Source organism: Oncorhynchus mykiss, chromosome 10 (genome assembly GCF_057628025.1).
Source record: "Oncorhynchus mykiss isolate SJ-2025 chromosome 10, ASM5762802v1, whole genome shotgun sequence".
Lineage (NCBI taxonomy): Eukaryota > Metazoa > Chordata > Actinopteri > Salmoniformes > Salmonidae > Oncorhynchus > Oncorhynchus mykiss.
In genome coordinates this window covers 87,028,412-87,045,911 of record NC_143031.1, presented here as the reverse complement: position 1 = coordinate 87,045,911, position 17,500 = coordinate 87,028,412, and the positions used below count along the sequence as shown (strand labels likewise).

The window sequence follows — 17,500 nt, the reverse complement described above, 5'->3', positions numbered from 1 at the left end:
TAAAGGGTATTATTGTAGTAGGTAAAGGGTATTATTGTAGTAGTTAAAGGGTATTATTGTAGTAGGTAAAGGGTATTATTGTAGTAGGTAAAGGGTATTATTGTAGTAGGTAATGGGTATTATTGTAGTAGGTAAAGGGTATTATTGTAGTAGGTAAAGGGTATTATTGTAGTAGGTAAAGGGTATTATTGTAGTAGGTAAAGGGTATTATTGTAGTAGGTAAAGGGTATTATTGTAGTAGGTAAAGGGTATTATTGTAGTAGGTAAAGGGTATTATTGTAGTAGGTAAAGGGTATTATTGTAGTAGGTAATGGGTATTATTGTAGTAGGTAAAGGGTATTATTGTAGTAGGTAATGATGTAAAGGGTATTATTGTAGTAGGTAAAGGGTATTATTGTAGTAGGTAAAGGGTATTATTGTAGTAGTTAAAGGGTATTATTGTAGTAGGTAAAGGGTATTATTGTAGTAGGTAATGATGTAAAGGGTATTATTGTAGTAGGTAAAGGGTATTATTGTAGTAGGTAAAGGGTATTATTGTAGTAGTTAAAGGGTATTATTGTAGTAGTTAAAGGGTATTATTGTAGTAGGTAAAGGGTATTATTGTAGTAGGTAAAGGGTATTATTGTAGTAGGTAAAGGGTATTATTGTAGTAGGTAAAGGGTATTATTGTAGTAGGTAATGATGTAAAGGGTATTATTGTAGTAGGTAAAGGGTATTATTGTAGTAGTTAAAGGGTATTATTGTAGTAGGTAAAGGGTATTATTGTAGTAGGTAATGATGTAAAGGGTATTATTGTAGTAGGTAAAGGGTATTATTGTAGTAGTTAAAGGGTATTATTGTAGTAGGTAATGGGTATTATTGTAGTAGGTAAAGGGTATTATTGTAGTAGGTAAAGGGTATTATTGTAGTAGGTAAAGGGTATTATTGTAGTAGGTAAAGGGTATTATTGTAGTAGTTAAAGGGTATTATTGTAGTAGTTAAAGGGTATTATTGTAGTAGGTAAAGGGTATTATTGTAGTAGTTAAAGGGTATTATTGTAGTAGGTAAAGGGTATTATTGTAGTAGGTAAAGGGTATTATTGTAGTAGGTAATGATGTAAAGGGTATTATTGTAGTAGGTAAAGGGTATTATTGTAGTAGGTAAAGGGTATTATTGTAGTAGGTAATGATGTAAAGGGTATTATTGTAGTAGGTAAAGGGTATTATTGTAGTAGGTAAAGGGTATTATTGTAGTAGTTAAAGGGTATTATTGTAGTAGGTAATGATGTAAAGGGTATTATTGTAGTAGTTAAAGGGTATTATTGTAGTAGGTAAAGGGTATTATTGTAGTAGGTAAAGGGTATTATTGTAGTAGTTAAAGGGTATTATTGTAGTAGGTAATGATGTAAAGGGTATTATTGTAGTAGGTAAAGGGTATTATTGTAGTAGGTAAAGGGTATTATTGTAGTAGTTAAAGGGTATTATTGTAGTAGGTAATGATGTAAAGGGTATTATTGTAGTAGGTAAATGGTATTATTGTAGTAGTTAAAGGGTATTATTGTAGTAGGTAAAGGGTATTATTGTAGTAGGTAAAGGGTATTATTGTAGTAGGTAAAGGGTATTATTGTAGTAGTTAAATGATGTAAAGGGTATTATTGTAGTAGGTAATGATGTAAAGGGTATTATTGTAGTAGGTAAAGGGTATTATTGTAGTAGTTAAAGGGTATTATTGTAGTAGGTAATGGGTATTATTGTAGTAGGTAAAGGGTATTATTGTAGTAGGTAAAGGGTATTATTGTAGTAGTTAAAGGGTATTATTGTAGTAGTTAAAGGGTATTATTGTAGTAGTTAAAGGGTATTATTGTAGTAGGTAATGATGTAAAGGGTATTATTGTAGTAGGTAAAGGGTATTATTGTAGTAGTTAAAGGGTATTATTGTAGTAGGTAAAGGGTATTATTGTAGTAGGTAAAGGGTATTATTGTAGTAGGTAAAGGGTATTATTGTAGTAGTTAAAGGGTATTATTGTAGTAGGTAATGATGTAAAGGGTATTATTGTAGTAGGTAAAGGGTATTATTGTAGTAGGTAAAGGGTATTATTGTAGTAGGTAAAGGGTATTATTGTAGTAGGTAAAGGGTATTATTGTAGTAGGTAATGATGTAAAGGGTATTATTGTAGTAGGTAAAGGGTATTATTGTAGTAGGTAAAGGGTATTATTGTAGTAGTTAAAGGGTATTATTGTAGTAGGTAAAGGGTATTATTGTAGTAGGTAAAGGGTATTATTGTAGTAGTTAAAGGGTATTATTGTAGTAGGTAATGATGTAAAGGGTATTATTGTAGTAGGTAAATGGTATTATTGTAGTAGTTAAAGGGTATTATTGTAGTAGGTAAAGGGTATTATTGTAGTAGGTAAAGGGTATTATTGTAGTAGGTAAAGGGTATTATTGTAGTAGGTAAAGGGTATTATTGTAGTAGGTAAAGGGTATTATTGTAGTAGTTAAAGGGTATTATTGTAGTAGGTAATGATGTAAAGGGTATTATTGTAGTAGGTAAAGGGTATTATTGTAGTAGGTAAAGGGTATTATTGTAGTAGGTAAAGGGTATTATTGTAGTAGGTAAAGGGTATTATTGTAGTAGGTAATGATGTAAAGGGTATTATTGTAGTAGGTAAAGGGTATTATTGTAGTAGGTAAAGGGTATTATTGTAGTAGTTAAAGGGTATTATTGTAGTAGGTAAAGGGTATTATTGTAGTAGGTAAAGGGTATTATTGTAGTAGTTAAAGGGTATTATTGTAGTAGGTAATGATGTAAAGGGTATTATTGTAGTAGGTAAATGGTATTATTGTAGTAGTTAAAGGGTATTATTGTAGTAGGTAATGATGTAAAGGGTATTATTGTAGTAGTTAATGGGTATTATTGTAGTAGGTAAAGGGTATTATTGTAGTAGGTAAAGGGTATTATTGTAGTAGGTAAAGGGTATTATTGTAGTAGTTAAAGGGTATTATTGTAGTAGGTAATGATGTAAAGGGTATTATTGTAGTAGTTAAAGGGTATTATTGTAGTAGGTAAAGGGTATTATTGTAGTAGGTAATGGGTATTATTGTAGTAGTTAAAGGGTATTATTGTAGTAGTTAAAGGGTATTATTGTAGTAGGTAAAGGGTATTATTGTAGTAGGTAAAGGGTATTATTGTAGTAGTTAAAGGGTATTATTGTAGTAGTTAAAGGGTATTATTGTAGTAGGTAATGGGTATTATTGTAGTAGTTAAAGGGTATTATTGTAGTAGGTAAAGGGTATTATTGTAGTAGGTAAAGGGTATTATTGTAGTAGGTAAAGGGTATTATTGTAGTAGTTAAAGGGTATTATTGTAGTAGGTAAAGGGTATTATTGTAGTAGGTAAAGGGTATTATTGTAGTAGGTAAAGGGTATTATTGTAGTAGGTAAAGGGTATTATTGTAGTAGTTAAAGGGTATTATTGTAGTAGGTAATGATGTAAAGGGTATTATTGTAGTAGTTAAAGGGTATTATTGTAGTAGTTAAAGGGTATTATTGTAGTAGGTAATGGGTATTATTGTAGTAGGTAAAGGGTATTATTGTAGTAGGTAAAGGGTATTATTGTAGTAGTTAAAGGGTATTATTGTAGTAGGTAATGGGTATTATTGTAGTAGGTAAAGGGTATTATTGTAGTAGGTAAAGGGTATTATTGTAGTAGGTAAAGGGTATTATTGTAGTAGGTAAAGGGTATTATTGTAGTAGGTAAAGGGTATTATTGTAGTAGGTAAAGGGTATTATTGTAGTAGGTAAAGGGTATTATTGTAGTAGGTAAAGGGTATTATTGTAGTAGGTAAAGGGTATTATTGTAGTAGGTAATGATGTAAAGGGTATTATTGTAGTAGGTAAAGGGTATTATTGTAGTAGGTAAAGGGTATTATTGTAGTAGTTAAAGGGTATTATTGTAGTAGTTAAAGGGTATTATTGTAGTAGGTAAAGGGTATTATTGTAGTAGTTAAAGGGTATTATTGTAGTAGGTAAAGGGTATTATTGTAGTAGGTAAAGGGTATTATTGTAGTAGGTAAAGGGTATTATTGTAGTAGTTAAAGGGTATTATTGTAGTAGGTAATGATGTAAAGGGTATTATTGTAGTAGGTAAAGGGTATTATTGTAGTAGGTAAAGGGTATTATTGTAGTAGGTAAAGGGTATTATTGTAGTAGTTAAAGGGTATTATTGTAGTAGTTAAAGGGTATTATTGTAGTAGGTAAAGGGTATTATTGTAGTAGGTAATGATGTAAAGGGTATTATTGTAGTAGGTAAAGGGTATTATTGTAGTAGGTAAAGGGTATTATTGTAGTAGTTAAAGGGTATTATTGTAGTAGTTAAAGGGTATTATTGTAGTAGTTAAAGGGTATTATTGTAGTAGTTAAAGGGTATTATTGTAGTAGGTAAAGGGTATTATTGTAGTAGGTAAAGGGTATTATTGTAGTAGTTAAAGGGTATTATTGTAGTAGGTAAAGGGTATTATTGTAGTAGGTAAAGGGTATTATTGTAGTAGGTAAAGGGTATTATTGTAGTAGTTAAAGGGTATTATTGTAGTAGGTAAAGGGTATTATTGTAGTAGGTAAAGGGTATTATTGTAGTAGGTAAAGGGTATTATTGTAGTAGGTAAAGGGTATTATTGTAGTAGTTAAAGGGTATTATTGTAGTAGGTAATGATGTAAATGGTATTATTGTAGTAGTTAAAGGGTATTATTGTAGTAGGTAATGATGTAAAGGGTATTATTGTAGTAGGTAAAGGGTATTATTGTAGTAGGTAAAGGGTATTATTGTAGTAGTTAAAGGGTATTATTGTAGTAGTTAAAGGGTATTATTGTAGTAGGTAAAGGGTATTATTGTAGTAGGTAATGATGTAAAGGGTATTATTGTAGTAGTTAAAGGGTATTATTGTAGTAGTTAAAGGGTATTATTGTAGTAGTTAAAGGGTATTATTGTAGTAGTTAAAGGGTATTATTGTAGTAGGTAATGATGTAAAGGGTATTATTGTAGTAGGTAAAGGGTATTATTGTAGTAGTTAAAGGGTATTATTGTAGTAGGTAAAGGGTATTATTGTAGTAGGTAATGGGTATTATTGTAGTAGGTAAAGGGTATTATTGTAGTAGGTAATGGGTATTATTGTAGTAGGTAAAGGGTATTATTGTAGTAGGTAAAGGGTATTATTGTAGTAGTTAAAGGGTATTATTGTAGTAGTTAAAGGGTATTATTGTAGTAGGTAATGATGTAAAGGGTATTATTGTAGTAGGTAAATGGTATTATTGTAGTAGGTAAAGGGTATTATTGTAGTAGGTAAAGGGTATTATTGTAGTAGGTAAAGGGTATTATTGTAGTAGTTAAAGGGTATTATTGTAGTAGGTAATGATGTAAAGGGTATTATTGTAGTAGTTAAAGGGTATTATTGTAGTAGGTAATGATGTAAAGGGTATTATTGTAGTAGGTAAAGGGTATTATTGTAGTAGTTAAAGGGTATTATTGTAGTAGGTAATGATGTAAAGGGTATTATTGTAGTAGGTAATGGGTATTATTGTAGTAGGTAAAGGGTATTATTGTAGTAGGTAATGGGTATTATTGTAGTAGGTAAAGGGTATTATTGTAGTAGGTAAAGGGTATTATTGTAGTAGTTAAAGGGTATTATTGTAGTAGTTAAAGGGTATTATTGTAGTAGGTAATGATGTAAAGGGTATTATTGTAGTAGGTAAATGGTATTATTGTAGTAGGTAAAGGGTATTATTGTAGTAGGTAAAGGGTATTATTGTAGTAGGTAAAGGGTATTATTGTAGTAGTTAAAGGGTATTATTGTAGTAGGTAATGATGTAAAGGGTATTATTGTAGTAGGTAAAGGGTATTATTGTAGTAGGTAATGATGTAAAGGGTATTATTGTAGTAGGTAAAGGGTATTATTGTAGTAGTTAAAGGGTATTATTGTAGTAGGTAAAGGGTATTATTGTAGTAGGTAAAGGGTATTATTGTAGTAGGTAAAGGGTATTATTGTAGTAGGTAAAGGGTATTATTGTAGTAGTTAAAGGGTATTATTGTAGTAGGTAATGATGTAAAGGGTATTATTGTAGTAGGTAATGATGTAAAGGGTATTATTGTAGTAGTTAAAGGGTATTATTGTAGTAGTTAAAGGGTATTATTGTAGTAGGTAAAGGGTATTATTGTAGTAGGTAAAGGGTATTATTGTAGTAGGTAATGATGTAAAGGGTATTATTGTAGTAGGTAAATGGTATTATTGTAGTAGGTAAAGGGTATTATTGTAGTAGGTAAAGGGTATTATTGTAGTAGTTAAAGGGTATTATTGTAGTAGGTAAAGGGTATTATTGTAGTAGGTAAAGGGTATTATTGTAGTAGGTAAAGGGTATTATTGTAGTAGGTAAAGGGTATTATTGTAGTAGTTAAAGGGTATTATTGTAGTAGGTAATGGGTATTATTGTAGTAGTTAAAGGGTATTATTGTAGTAGGTAAAGGGTATTATTGTAGTAGGTAAATGGTATTATTGTAGTAGGTAAAGGGTATTATTGTAGTAGGTAAAGGGTATTATTGTAGTAGTTAAAGGGTATTATTGTAGTAGGTAATGATGTAAAGGGTATTATTGTAGTAGGTAAAGGGTATTATTGTAGTAGTTAAAGGGTATTATTGTAGTAGGTAATGATGTAAAGGGTATTATTGTAGTAGGTAAAGGGTATTATTGTAGTAGGTAAAGGGTATTATTGTAGTAGGTAAAGGGTATTATTGTAGTAGGTAAAGGGTATTATTGTAGTAGGTAATGATGTAAAGGGTATTATTGTAGTAGTTAAATGATGTAAAGGGTATTATTGTAGTAGTTAAATGATGTAAAGGGTATTATTGTAGTAGGTAAAGGGTATTATTGTAGTAGGTAATGATGTAAAGGGTATTATTGTAGTAGTTAAAGGGTATTATTGTAGTAGGTAATGATGTAAAGGGTATTATTGTAGTAGTTAAAGGGTATTATTGTAGTAGGTAATGATGTAAAGGGTATTATTGTAGTAGGTAAAGGGTATTATTGTAGTAGGTAAAGGGTATTATTGTAGTAGGTAATGATGTAAAGGGTATTATTGTAGTAGGTAAAGGGTATTATTGTAGTAGGTAAAGGGTATTATTGTAGTAGGTAAAGGGTATTATTGTAGTAGGTAAAGGGTATTATTGTAGTAGGTAATGATGTAAAGGGTATTATTGTAGTAGGTAAAGGGTATTATTGTAGTAGGTTAATGTTTTATTCCTACCGGAGCCCCGTCCATGAAGACCTCCACTCCAGTGTTCTCGTACACAGTTGGTTTGTAGCACTCAGGGAAGGTCTCTGAGGTGAAGCGAACCAGGAGGGCCGTCTTCCCGACAGCACTGTCCCCCACCAGCACACACTTCACCTGGGTCTCCGCGCTCATGGCTGCTCCGCTCGGAACCCTGGGGGTTGTAGTCCTTTAGGGAGACGTTGAGTTGTAGTCCTGAAGCAGAGAGGAGGGTTGAGATCAGGGGGTTGTGATGTCCATAGTGATGGTGGTCACCTTCTCTGTGATACTCTCTGTGGGGGTTGTAGTTCTTTAGGGAGATGTTGTAGTCCTGAAGTAGAGGAGGTTTGAGATCAGGGGGTTGTGACGTCCATAGTGATGGTGGTCACCTTCTCTGTGATACTCTGTGGGGGTTGTAGTTCTTTAGGGAGACGTTGTAGTCCTGTGGAGCTCAGGGGGTTGTAGTTCTTTAGGGAGATGTTGTAGTCCTGAAGTAGAGGAGGGTTAGGATCAGCGGGTTGTGGTCACCTACTCTGTGATACTCTCTGTGGGGGTTGTAGTTCTTTAGGGAGATGTTGTAGTCCTGAAGTAGAGGAGGGTTGAGATCAGGGGGTTGTGGTCACCTACTCTGTGATACTCTCTGTGGGGGTTGTAGTTCCTTAGGGAGATGTTGTAGTCCTAAAGTAGAGGAGGGTTGAGATCAGGGGGTTGTGGTCACCTGGTGTGTAGAGTCATGATGCTAACTGCATGTGTCTCTCTCTCACCACAGAGTTTACTGGCTCTACTGCTCCAGTAGAGAAGCTGAAGGGCTCTGACTGTCTTCATATGGTTTTCACTCTGTCTCTCTCTCTACACACTCTCTCTCTACACACACACATCTCTCTCTACACACACACACCTCTCACTCTCTCTCTACACACACTCTCTCTACACACACTCTCTCTCTCTACACACACACACACCTCTCACTCTACACACACACCTCTCACTCTACACACACACACACACACTCTCTCTACACACACACACCTCTCACTCTACACACACACACACTCTCTCTACACACACACACCTCTCACTCTCTCTACACACACACACACTCTCTCTCTCTCTCTCTCTACACACACACACCTCTCACTCTACACACACACTCCTCTCACTCTACACACACACTCTCTCTCTCTCTCTCTCTCTCTACACACACACTCTCTCTCTCTGTCTCTACACACACACTCTCTCTCTCTACACACACACACTCTCTACACACACACCTCTCTCTCTCTACACACACACACACCTCTCTCTACACACACACTCTCCCTCTCTCTACACACACTCTCTCTATACACACACTCTCTCTACACACACACTCTCTCTCTAACTCTCTCTCTCTCTCTCGCGCTACACACACACACACTCTCTCTCTCTACACACACACACACTCTCTCACTCTACACACACACTCTCTCTCTCTACACACACACACTCTCTCTCTACACACATACACACACTCTCTCTCTCTCTACACACACACACTCTCTCTCTACACACACACACTCTCTCTCTACACACATACCCAAACTCTCTCTCTCTCTACACACACACTCTCTCTCTACACACATACACACACTCTCTCTCTCTCTACACACACACACACTCTCTCTCTACACACATACACTCTCTCTCTACACACATACACACTCTCTCTCTCTCTCCAACTCTCTCTCTCTGTCTAAACACAGCCCCCCCATCTATCTCAGTTCCTCTTCACTTACCTCTCTGTGTTCTCCACGGAGTTGACACCAGGCTCCGCCTCCTGCGATCAATCGAGGTCACCTGACGTCACAGGTGATTATTCCATCCAATCAAGGCCCGGCATACGGTAGAGAGCTGTGAGAACATTATCTGATGAGGACACCGTTGACTCCGTGAGAGGGGGGGGTTGCTCTAATAAAGTAGAGCTACTAATTGTGCAGGTTTTCGTTCCAGCCCAGCACTAAAACACATCAGATTCAGCTTTTTTTTTATTAGGCTGCACATATGTAATACACTGTGACGAGCTGCTGATGTAAAAGAAGGGCTATTTAAAATAAAATAAGTGATTGATTGACATTTAAATTTACAGAGAAAAGCTGGCCGAAATCTGAGCATGTACCTTCTCCTCTCCGTAGTGACCCAGCCATGAATGAGGGAGGGAGGACAGAGCCGACCCATAGATTTGGTTATTAACTCCTACAGTGATAACGCCAGAGAAGAGGGAGGGAGGACAGAGCCGACCCATAGATTTGGTTATTAACTCCTACAGTGATAACGCCAGAGAAGAAGGAGGGAGGACAGAGCAGACCCATAGATGTGGTTATTAACTCCTACAGTGATAACGCCAGAGAAGAGGGAGGACAGAGCCGACCCATAGATGTGGTTATTAACTCCTACAGTGATAACGCCAGAGAAGAGGGAGGGAGGACAGAGCCGACCCATAGATGTGGTTATTAACTCCTACAGTGATAACGCCAGAGAAGAGGGAGGGAGGACAGAGCCGACCCATAGATGTGGTTATTAACTCCTACAGTGATAACGCCAGAGAAGAGGGAGGGAGGACAGAGCCGACCCATAGATTTGGTTATTAACTCCTACAGTGATAACGCCAGAGAAGAAGGAGGGAGGACAGAGCCGACCCATAGATGTGGTTATTAACTCCTACAGTGATAACGCCAGAGAAGAGGGAGGGAGGACAGAGCCGACCCATAGATGTGGTTATTAACTCCTACAGTGATAACGCCAGAGAAGAGGGAGGGAGGACAGAGCCGACCCATAGATGTGGTTATTAACTCCTACAGTGATAACGCCAGAGAAGAGGGAGGGAGGACAGCACCGACCCATAGATGTGGTTATTAACTCCTACAGTGATAACGCCAGAGAAGAGGGAGGGAGGACAGAGCCGACCCATAGATTTGGTTATTAACTAGGTTACCAATATATTCAAATATAAGGATTGACATATTTTCATTTAAAAAAAAAAACATTCTTTTGATTAATTTATTCATACTATTTAATCTTTCCACATGTGCCTGCTCGTCAGGACACGGTCGTTCAGAGGAGCTACAGTAGCCAACATAACATCGAACACAATCACTTCGTTTTACCTGTCTTTATTGATAGTTATGTGTATATATCCATTTAAAAAAATGATTCATGATTTCGACTGGCTGTGAAACGCTGCCCGCCCGTCTCATCCCGACTCGTTCATTACTATGCGACAGCTGGAGAGGGAATTTGAATATTGAAACAATGTTGCAAATGTCGGAGAGACAGACGGCAACGGTTTATACAAATCACCGCTGTTGAAAACTAAACGTTACTCTAAAAGAAATGTCATATAATGTCTAGATGCTTTTTATAAATTGCCTGGCTGGGCTGATGAGACAGTGGATTGCGCAATCAGATGGAACGGAGTAAATAGGAATTTTGACTTCTTAGATTTAGCTGGTGGTACTTTGTGGAATAGACAACGGCTGGAATGCGGGTTTAACCAATCAGCATCTAGGATTAGACCCACCCGTTGTATAATGACTAACTAGACTACTGACTATGAACTAGACTAGACTACTGACTACTAACTAGACTAGACTACAAACTAGACTAGACTACTAACTAGACTACTGACTACAAACTAGACTACTGACTACTAACTAGACTAGACTACTGACAAAATTATTGACTAGACTATTGACTACTAACTAGACTACTGACTAGATTACTGACTACTAACTAGACTACTGACTAGATCATTGACTAGACTACTGACTAGACTACTGACTACAACTAGACTACTGACTACTAACTAGACTAGACTACTGACTAGATTATTGACTAGACTATTGACTACTAACTAGACTACTGACTAGATTACTGACTACTAACTAGACTACTGACTAGATCATTGACTAGACTACTGACTAGATCATTGACTAGACTATTGACTACTAACTAGACTACTGACTAGATTATTGACTACTAACTAGACTACTGACTAGATTACTGACTACTAACTAGACTACTGACTAGATCATTGACTAGATTACTGAATACTAACTAGACTACTGACTAGATCATTGACTAGACTACTGACTAGATCATTGACTAGACTATTGACTACTAACTAGACTACTGACTAGATTATTGACTACTAACTAGACTACTGACTAGATTACTGACTACTAACTAGACTACTGACTAGATCATTGACTAGATTACTGAATACTAACTAGACTACTAACTAGATAATTGACTAGACTACTGACTACTAACCAGACTACTGACTACTAACTAGACCTACTGACTAACTAGACTACTGACTGACTAGACTACTGACTAGATCATTGACTAGATTACTGAATACTAACTAGACTACTAACTAGATCATTGACTAGACTACTGACTACTAACCAGACTACTGACTACTAACTAGACCTACTGACTAACTAGACTACAGACTGACTAGACTCCTAACTAGACTACAGACTACTAACTAGACTCCTGACTCCTAACTAGACTCCTGACTAGACTCCTGACTACTAACTAGACTCCTGACTTGACTCCTGACTACTAACTAGACTCCTGACTACTCTCCCTACACAGCAATGGCAGCCCCCCAGGAGCCAAATGCAGACCACAACAGACTAAAGGTGTGTTTTGTCTTGAACCCAACTGATCCTCTATTAGGGCGTGTAAAGGATATACCGGTATTGTTACTGACATTGAGAAATGCCCGTGTTTTGTTTAAAATATGGACACCATTCACCATGGCTTTATAGAAACACTAGATTAGAGAGTTAAGGGTTATTCAAACATCATCTACCCACAGGAAGAGTTGAACAGCTCTGTTCCTTCACCATCTACCCCCAGGAAGAGTTGAACAGCTCTGTTCCTTCACCATCTACCCCCAGGAAGAGTTGAAAAGCTCCGTTCCTTCATCATCTACCCCCATGAAGAGTTGAAAAGCTCTGTTCCTTCATCATCTACCCCCAGGAAGAGTTGAAAAGCTCCGTTCTTCACCCTGCCATAACTGACATTTTGTTTTCACCTACTTTACCCCCCACATCACGACGGTCTAGAAGCACAGGGCAGAGAGGCCCACTAAACTCAACTTTAGCCATTCAAATAGAGCCTATTTATGTGAAACCAAATGTAAGGGATTAATGTGTGTCGTTTATCATTTTATTGAGATACAAATAGTTAAAATTGGATAATAACATTTTTTTTGTGTGTAGGACTATTGGTTTAAACAATGAATATGAAACGCCAAATGATTCTGTGACTCTCCAATACATTAATAATGTATTTAGTAGGCTCATATTAAATGAGGTATTCTGGCTGGATTAAAACAAAAAGACATGAAAAAAGACAAAACAACTTTTGTTACTTGTCGTAGACAGAAGAATAGAACAAAAGATAGCTCACCGTGTTGTCAGACGTCGACACCGCAGCCTGTCTTCATGATGGCAACGGGCGGATGTTGCGCTTCAGCTCAAAGCATTTTTTTGGGGGGGACTCGGAGACGGTTTGGTGCCTCGGTAGAAAAGTTTTTTAATTTTTTTTTACGGTATATACATTAGGCTACTTTTATAAATACTGCTTAAAGCGAAAGTAAATCGCCTAATTATTCTATATGCACAGAACTACTTAAACACATTTATATGCGTCACTTACACAGCTTACTACTTACTATCTGTACAAAAAACGGAGAGGGAAATGAGATGCGCTCTCTCTCTCATCTCACTAACAGCATCCGTTTGTTGAGTGTGGAGGAGGAGGTGTGTTGATGCCGTTTCGTTTCTGTTGTTTTTGATCCCTTAGATAGACAACTTTACGCAGTAGCTTGGGGTTAATGTGTTTACATATGAAACGTGGCGTGTGGCCTCATAACGACAGACTTTACGCAGTAGCTGTGAGTTAATGTGTTTACATCTAAAACGTGGCGTGTGGCCTCATAACGACAGACTTTACGCAGTAGCTTGGAGTTAACGTGTTTATATATAAAACGTGGCGTGTGGCCTCATAACGACAGACTTTACGCAGTAGCTTGGAGTTAACGTGTTTATATATGAAACGTGGCGTGTGGCCTCATAACGACAGACTTTACGCAGTAGCTTGGAGTTAACGTGTTTATATATAAAACGTGGCGTGTGGCCTCATAACGACAGACTTTACGCAGTAGCTTGGAGTTAACGTGTTTATATATGAAACGTGGCGTGTGGCCTCATAACGACAGACTTTACGCAGTAGCTGTGAGTTAATGTGTTTACATCTAAAACGTGGCGTGTGGCCTCATAACGACAGACTTTACGCAGTAGCTTGGGGTTAATGTGTTTATATATAAAACGTGGCGTGTGGCCTCATAACGACAGACTTTACGCAGTAGCTGTGAGTTAATGTGTTTACATCTAAAACGTGGCGTGTGGCCTCATAACGACAGACTTTACGCAGTAGCTTGGAGTTAATGTCTTTACATCTAAAACGTGGCGTGTGGCCTCATAACGACAGACTTTACGCAGTAGCTTGGGGTTAATGTGTTTACATCTAAAACGTGGCGTGTGGCCTCATAACGACAGACTTTACGCAGTAGCTTGGAGTTAATGTCTTTACATCTAAAACGTGGCGTGTGGCCTCATAACGACAAGACAGGAGGGAAATAAAACCTCGAAAGTTAATAACAATATATTTTACAATGCATCCTCTCTGGTTAGGATATGTTAATTGTTAATTGGAAAAAGGACCCTATATCATTCTCTGTAGACGTATAACGGGCATAGTAACTATTTTGTCAAAAGGTTCTCCGTCATGACTATGAGTCGACTTGTTATGGAACGAAATAATTGTGCGTCATGTTTATCGAAAGGAAAGTAGTGAGAAATTACCGACACCGTAGGGTGCCGTTCAGTTCTCTTGAACGTTTGCTACGTTTCGCAACAATTTGTACTGTAGGACACGTTTCCACAAAACGTTCTCGAACGGGGCTTTTGGAGGTACGTTTGCTCTCCGTTCGGTGGGTGTGGCTTCAAGCAATGAGTGACGTGTTTCAACGGCAGTGGCCATGCTGACCGCGTTCCCCCCCCAAAACCACAACATCACCGTTTGTACAGCACCGTTTCCGTTCAATAACACGTTCCAGAACGTAACAATGTACTGAACGCAGCCCGTGAGTCAGATGAACCGTTCCTTCCCACGCCGGTATGGGGGATACACCACGAGACGAGAGCGTTAAAGGGGGATGGGGGACGGAGCAGATGAACGGATGCTGCCACACTATAGCACCTGCTTTAATTCATTAACTAATTTCACCTTTATTTAACAAGGAAAGTCAGTTATGAATAAATTATTATTTACAATGACCGCCTACCAAAAGGCAAAACGGCCTCCTGCGGGAGGGGGGCCTGGGATTAAAAATATAAATATAGGGGAAAAAAACACTCACCACAACAAGGAGAGACAACACAACACGACATAAAGACTGGTTGCCAACCAACTAAAACACACACACACTGTGACTTGATTTGATTGTGTTCCAAAAGTGAACAGACAATGTTCTTTATTGAAAATATAATTTGTAAAAAAAATAAAAAAAATAATACATAAGAAAATAAATCAACAATTATGAAAATAAAAATATACCCTTTCCTTTGGTAGCCTACAATTCCCTTTTAGGAGTCAGTCCCTAACCCTAACCCTTTAGGAGTCAGTCCCTAACCCTAACCCTTTAGGAGTCAGTCCCTAACCCTAACCCTTTAGGAGTCAGTCCCTAAACCCTTTAGGAGTCAGTCCCTAACCCTTTAGGAGTCAGTCCCTAACCCTTTAGGAGTCAGTCCCAAACCCTTTAGGAGTCAGTCCCTAACCCTTTAGGAGTCAGTCCCTAACCCTTTAGGAGTCAGTCCCTAACCCTTTAGGAGTCAGTCCCTAACCCTTTAGGAGTCAGTCCCTAACCCTTTAGGAGTCAGTCCCTAACCCTAACCCTTTAGGAGTCAGTCCCTAACCCCTAACCCTTTAGGAGTCAGTCCCTAACCCTTTAGGAGTCAGTCCCTAACCCTTTAGGAGTCAGTCCCTAGCCCTTTAGGAGTCAGTCCCTAACCCTTTAGGAGTCAGTCCCTAAACCCTTTAGAAGTCAGTCCCTAACCCTTTAGGAGTCAGTCCCTAAACCCTTTAGGAGTCTGTCCCTAGCCCTTTAGGAGTCAGTCCCTAACCCTTTAGGAGTCAGTCCCTAAACCCTTTAGGAGTCAGTCCCTAAACCCTTTAGGAGTCAGTCGCTAGCCCTTTAGGAGTCTGTCCCTAAACCCTTTAGGAGTCAGTCCCTAACCCCTAACCCTTTAGGAGTCAGTCCCTAACCCTTTAGGAGTCAGTCCCTAACCCTTTAGGGGTCAGTCCCTAACCCTTTAGGAGTCAGTCCCTAAACCCTAACCCTTTAGGAGTCAGTCCCTAACCCTTTAGGAGTCAGTCCCTAACCCTAACCCTTTAGGAGTCAGTCCCTAAACCCTAACCCATTTAGGAGTCAGTCCCTAAACATTTAGGAGTCAGTCCCTAACCCCTAACCCTTTAGGAGTCAGTCCCAAACCCTTTAGGAGTCAGTCCCTAACCCATTTAGGAGTCAGTCCCTAACCCTTTAGGAGTCAGTCCCTAACCCTTTAGGAGTCAGTCCCTAACCCTTTAGGAGTCAGTCCCTAACCCATTTAGGAGTCAGTCCCTAACCCATTTAGGAGTCAGTCCCTAACCCATTTAGGAGTCAGTCCCTAACCCTTTAGGAGTCAGTCCCTAAACCCTAACCCTTTAGGAGTCAGTCCCTAACCCTTTAGGAGTCTGTCCCTAACCCTAACCCTTTAGGAGTCAGTCCCTAACCCTTTAGGAGTCAGTCCCTAACCCTTTAGGAGTCAGTTCCTAACCCTTTAGGAGTCAGTCCCTAACCCTTTAGGAGTCAGTCCCTAACCCTTTAGGAGTCAGTCCCTAACCCTTTAGGAGTCAGTCCCTAAACCCTAACCCATTTAGGAGTCAGTCCCTAACCCTTTAGGAGTCAGTCCCTAACCCCTAACCCTTTAGGAGTCAGTCCCTAACCCATTTAGGAGTCAGTCCCTAACCCTTTAGGAGTCAGTCCCAAACCCTTTAGGAGTCAGTCCCAAACCCATTTAGGAGTCAGTCCCTAACCCTTTAGGAGTCAGTCCCTAACCCCTAACCCTTTTAGGAGTCAGTACCTAACCCTTTTAGGAGTCAGTCCCTAACCCATTAGGAGTCAGTCCCTAACCCTTTAGGAGTCAGTCCCTAACCCTTTAGGAGTCAGTCCCTAACCCTTTAGGAGTCAGTCCCTAACCCCTAACCCTTTAGGAGTCAGTCCCTAACCCTTTAGGAGTCAGTCCCTAACCCTTTAGGAGTCAGTCCCTAACCCTAACCCTTTAGGAGTCAGTCCCTAACCCTAACCCATTTAAGAGTCAGCACCTAACCCATTTAGGAGTCAGTCCCTAACCCTTTAGGAGTCAGCACCTAACCCTTTAGGAGTCAGTCCCTAACCCCTAACCCTTTAGGAGTCAGTCCCTAACCCTTTAGGAGTCAGTCCCTAACCCATTAGGAGTCAGTTCCAAACCCTTTAGGAGTCAGTACCTAACCCATTTAGGAGTCAGTCCCTAACCCTATAGGAGTCAGTCCCTAACCCTTTAGGAGTCAGTCCCTAACCCTAACCCTTTAGGAGTCAGTCCCTAACCCTAACCCTTTAGGAGTCAGTCCCTAAACCATTTAGGAGTCAGTCCCTAACCCTTTAGGAGTCAGTTCCAAACCCTTTAGGAGTCAGTACCTAACCCATTTAGGAGTCAGTTCCTAACCCTTTAGGAGTCAGTCCCTAACCCATTTACGATTCCCTCTATAGAGAATAGAGGGCCATTTGGATTCCCTATATAGAGAATAGAGGGCCATTTGGATTCCCTCTATAGAGAATAGGGGGCCATTTGGATTCCCTATATAGAGAATAGGGGGCCATTTGGGACAGCCATAAAGTAGAACAAAACCAAACACTGTTTCTGTCAACACTGTCAACACTCTTCGATCTAATGTATAAACGGCCCAGATATCACTTCTGATCTAATGTATAAACGGCCCAGATATCACTTCTGATCTAATGTATAAACGGCCCAGATATCACTTCTGATCTAATGTATAAACGGCCCGGTTATCACTTCTGATCTAATGTATAAAC

The 17,500-nt window shown here is 38.6% G+C and overlaps 2 protein-coding genes across 7 annotated transcripts in view; both read right to left on the bottom strand.

Moving 5' to 3' along the window:
* The window catches only part of rhoh (ras homolog family member H), a 17,597-nt gene extending 4,505 nt beyond the window's left edge, over window positions 1–13,092 (bottom strand). Inside the window, exons 1-3 of one of the 3 annotated variants that reach the window (XM_090188380.1) lie at window positions 12,733–13,092; window positions 9,048–9,162; window positions 7,270–7,950 (exon numbers count right to left, since the gene is read on the bottom strand). In XM_090188380.1, the coding sequence (XP_090044506.1) occupies window positions 7,270–7,428 (159 nt within the window). In that variant the 5' untranslated portion in view covers window positions 7,429–7,950; window positions 9,048–9,162; window positions 12,733–13,092. The remainder of the gene's footprint in view (window positions 1–7,269; window positions 7,951–9,047; window positions 9,163–12,732) is intronic. The other 2 variants (XM_090188381.1, XM_090188382.1) reach the window with 2 other exon arrangements.
* Window positions 13,093–14,820: 1,728 nt separating this feature from the next.
* n4bp2 (NEDD4 binding protein 2) overlaps window positions 14,821–17,500 on the bottom strand; it is a 69,194-nt gene continuing 66,514 nt past the window's right edge. For 3 of the 4 annotated variants that reach the window (XR_016484000.1, XM_090188361.1, XM_090188363.1), the window contains one exon: window positions 14,821–17,500. This exon is cut by the window's right edge and continues 2,619 nt beyond it. The gene's annotated coding sequence lies outside the window, so the exon portion shown is untranslated. The other variant, XR_016483998.1, reaches the window with a different exon arrangement.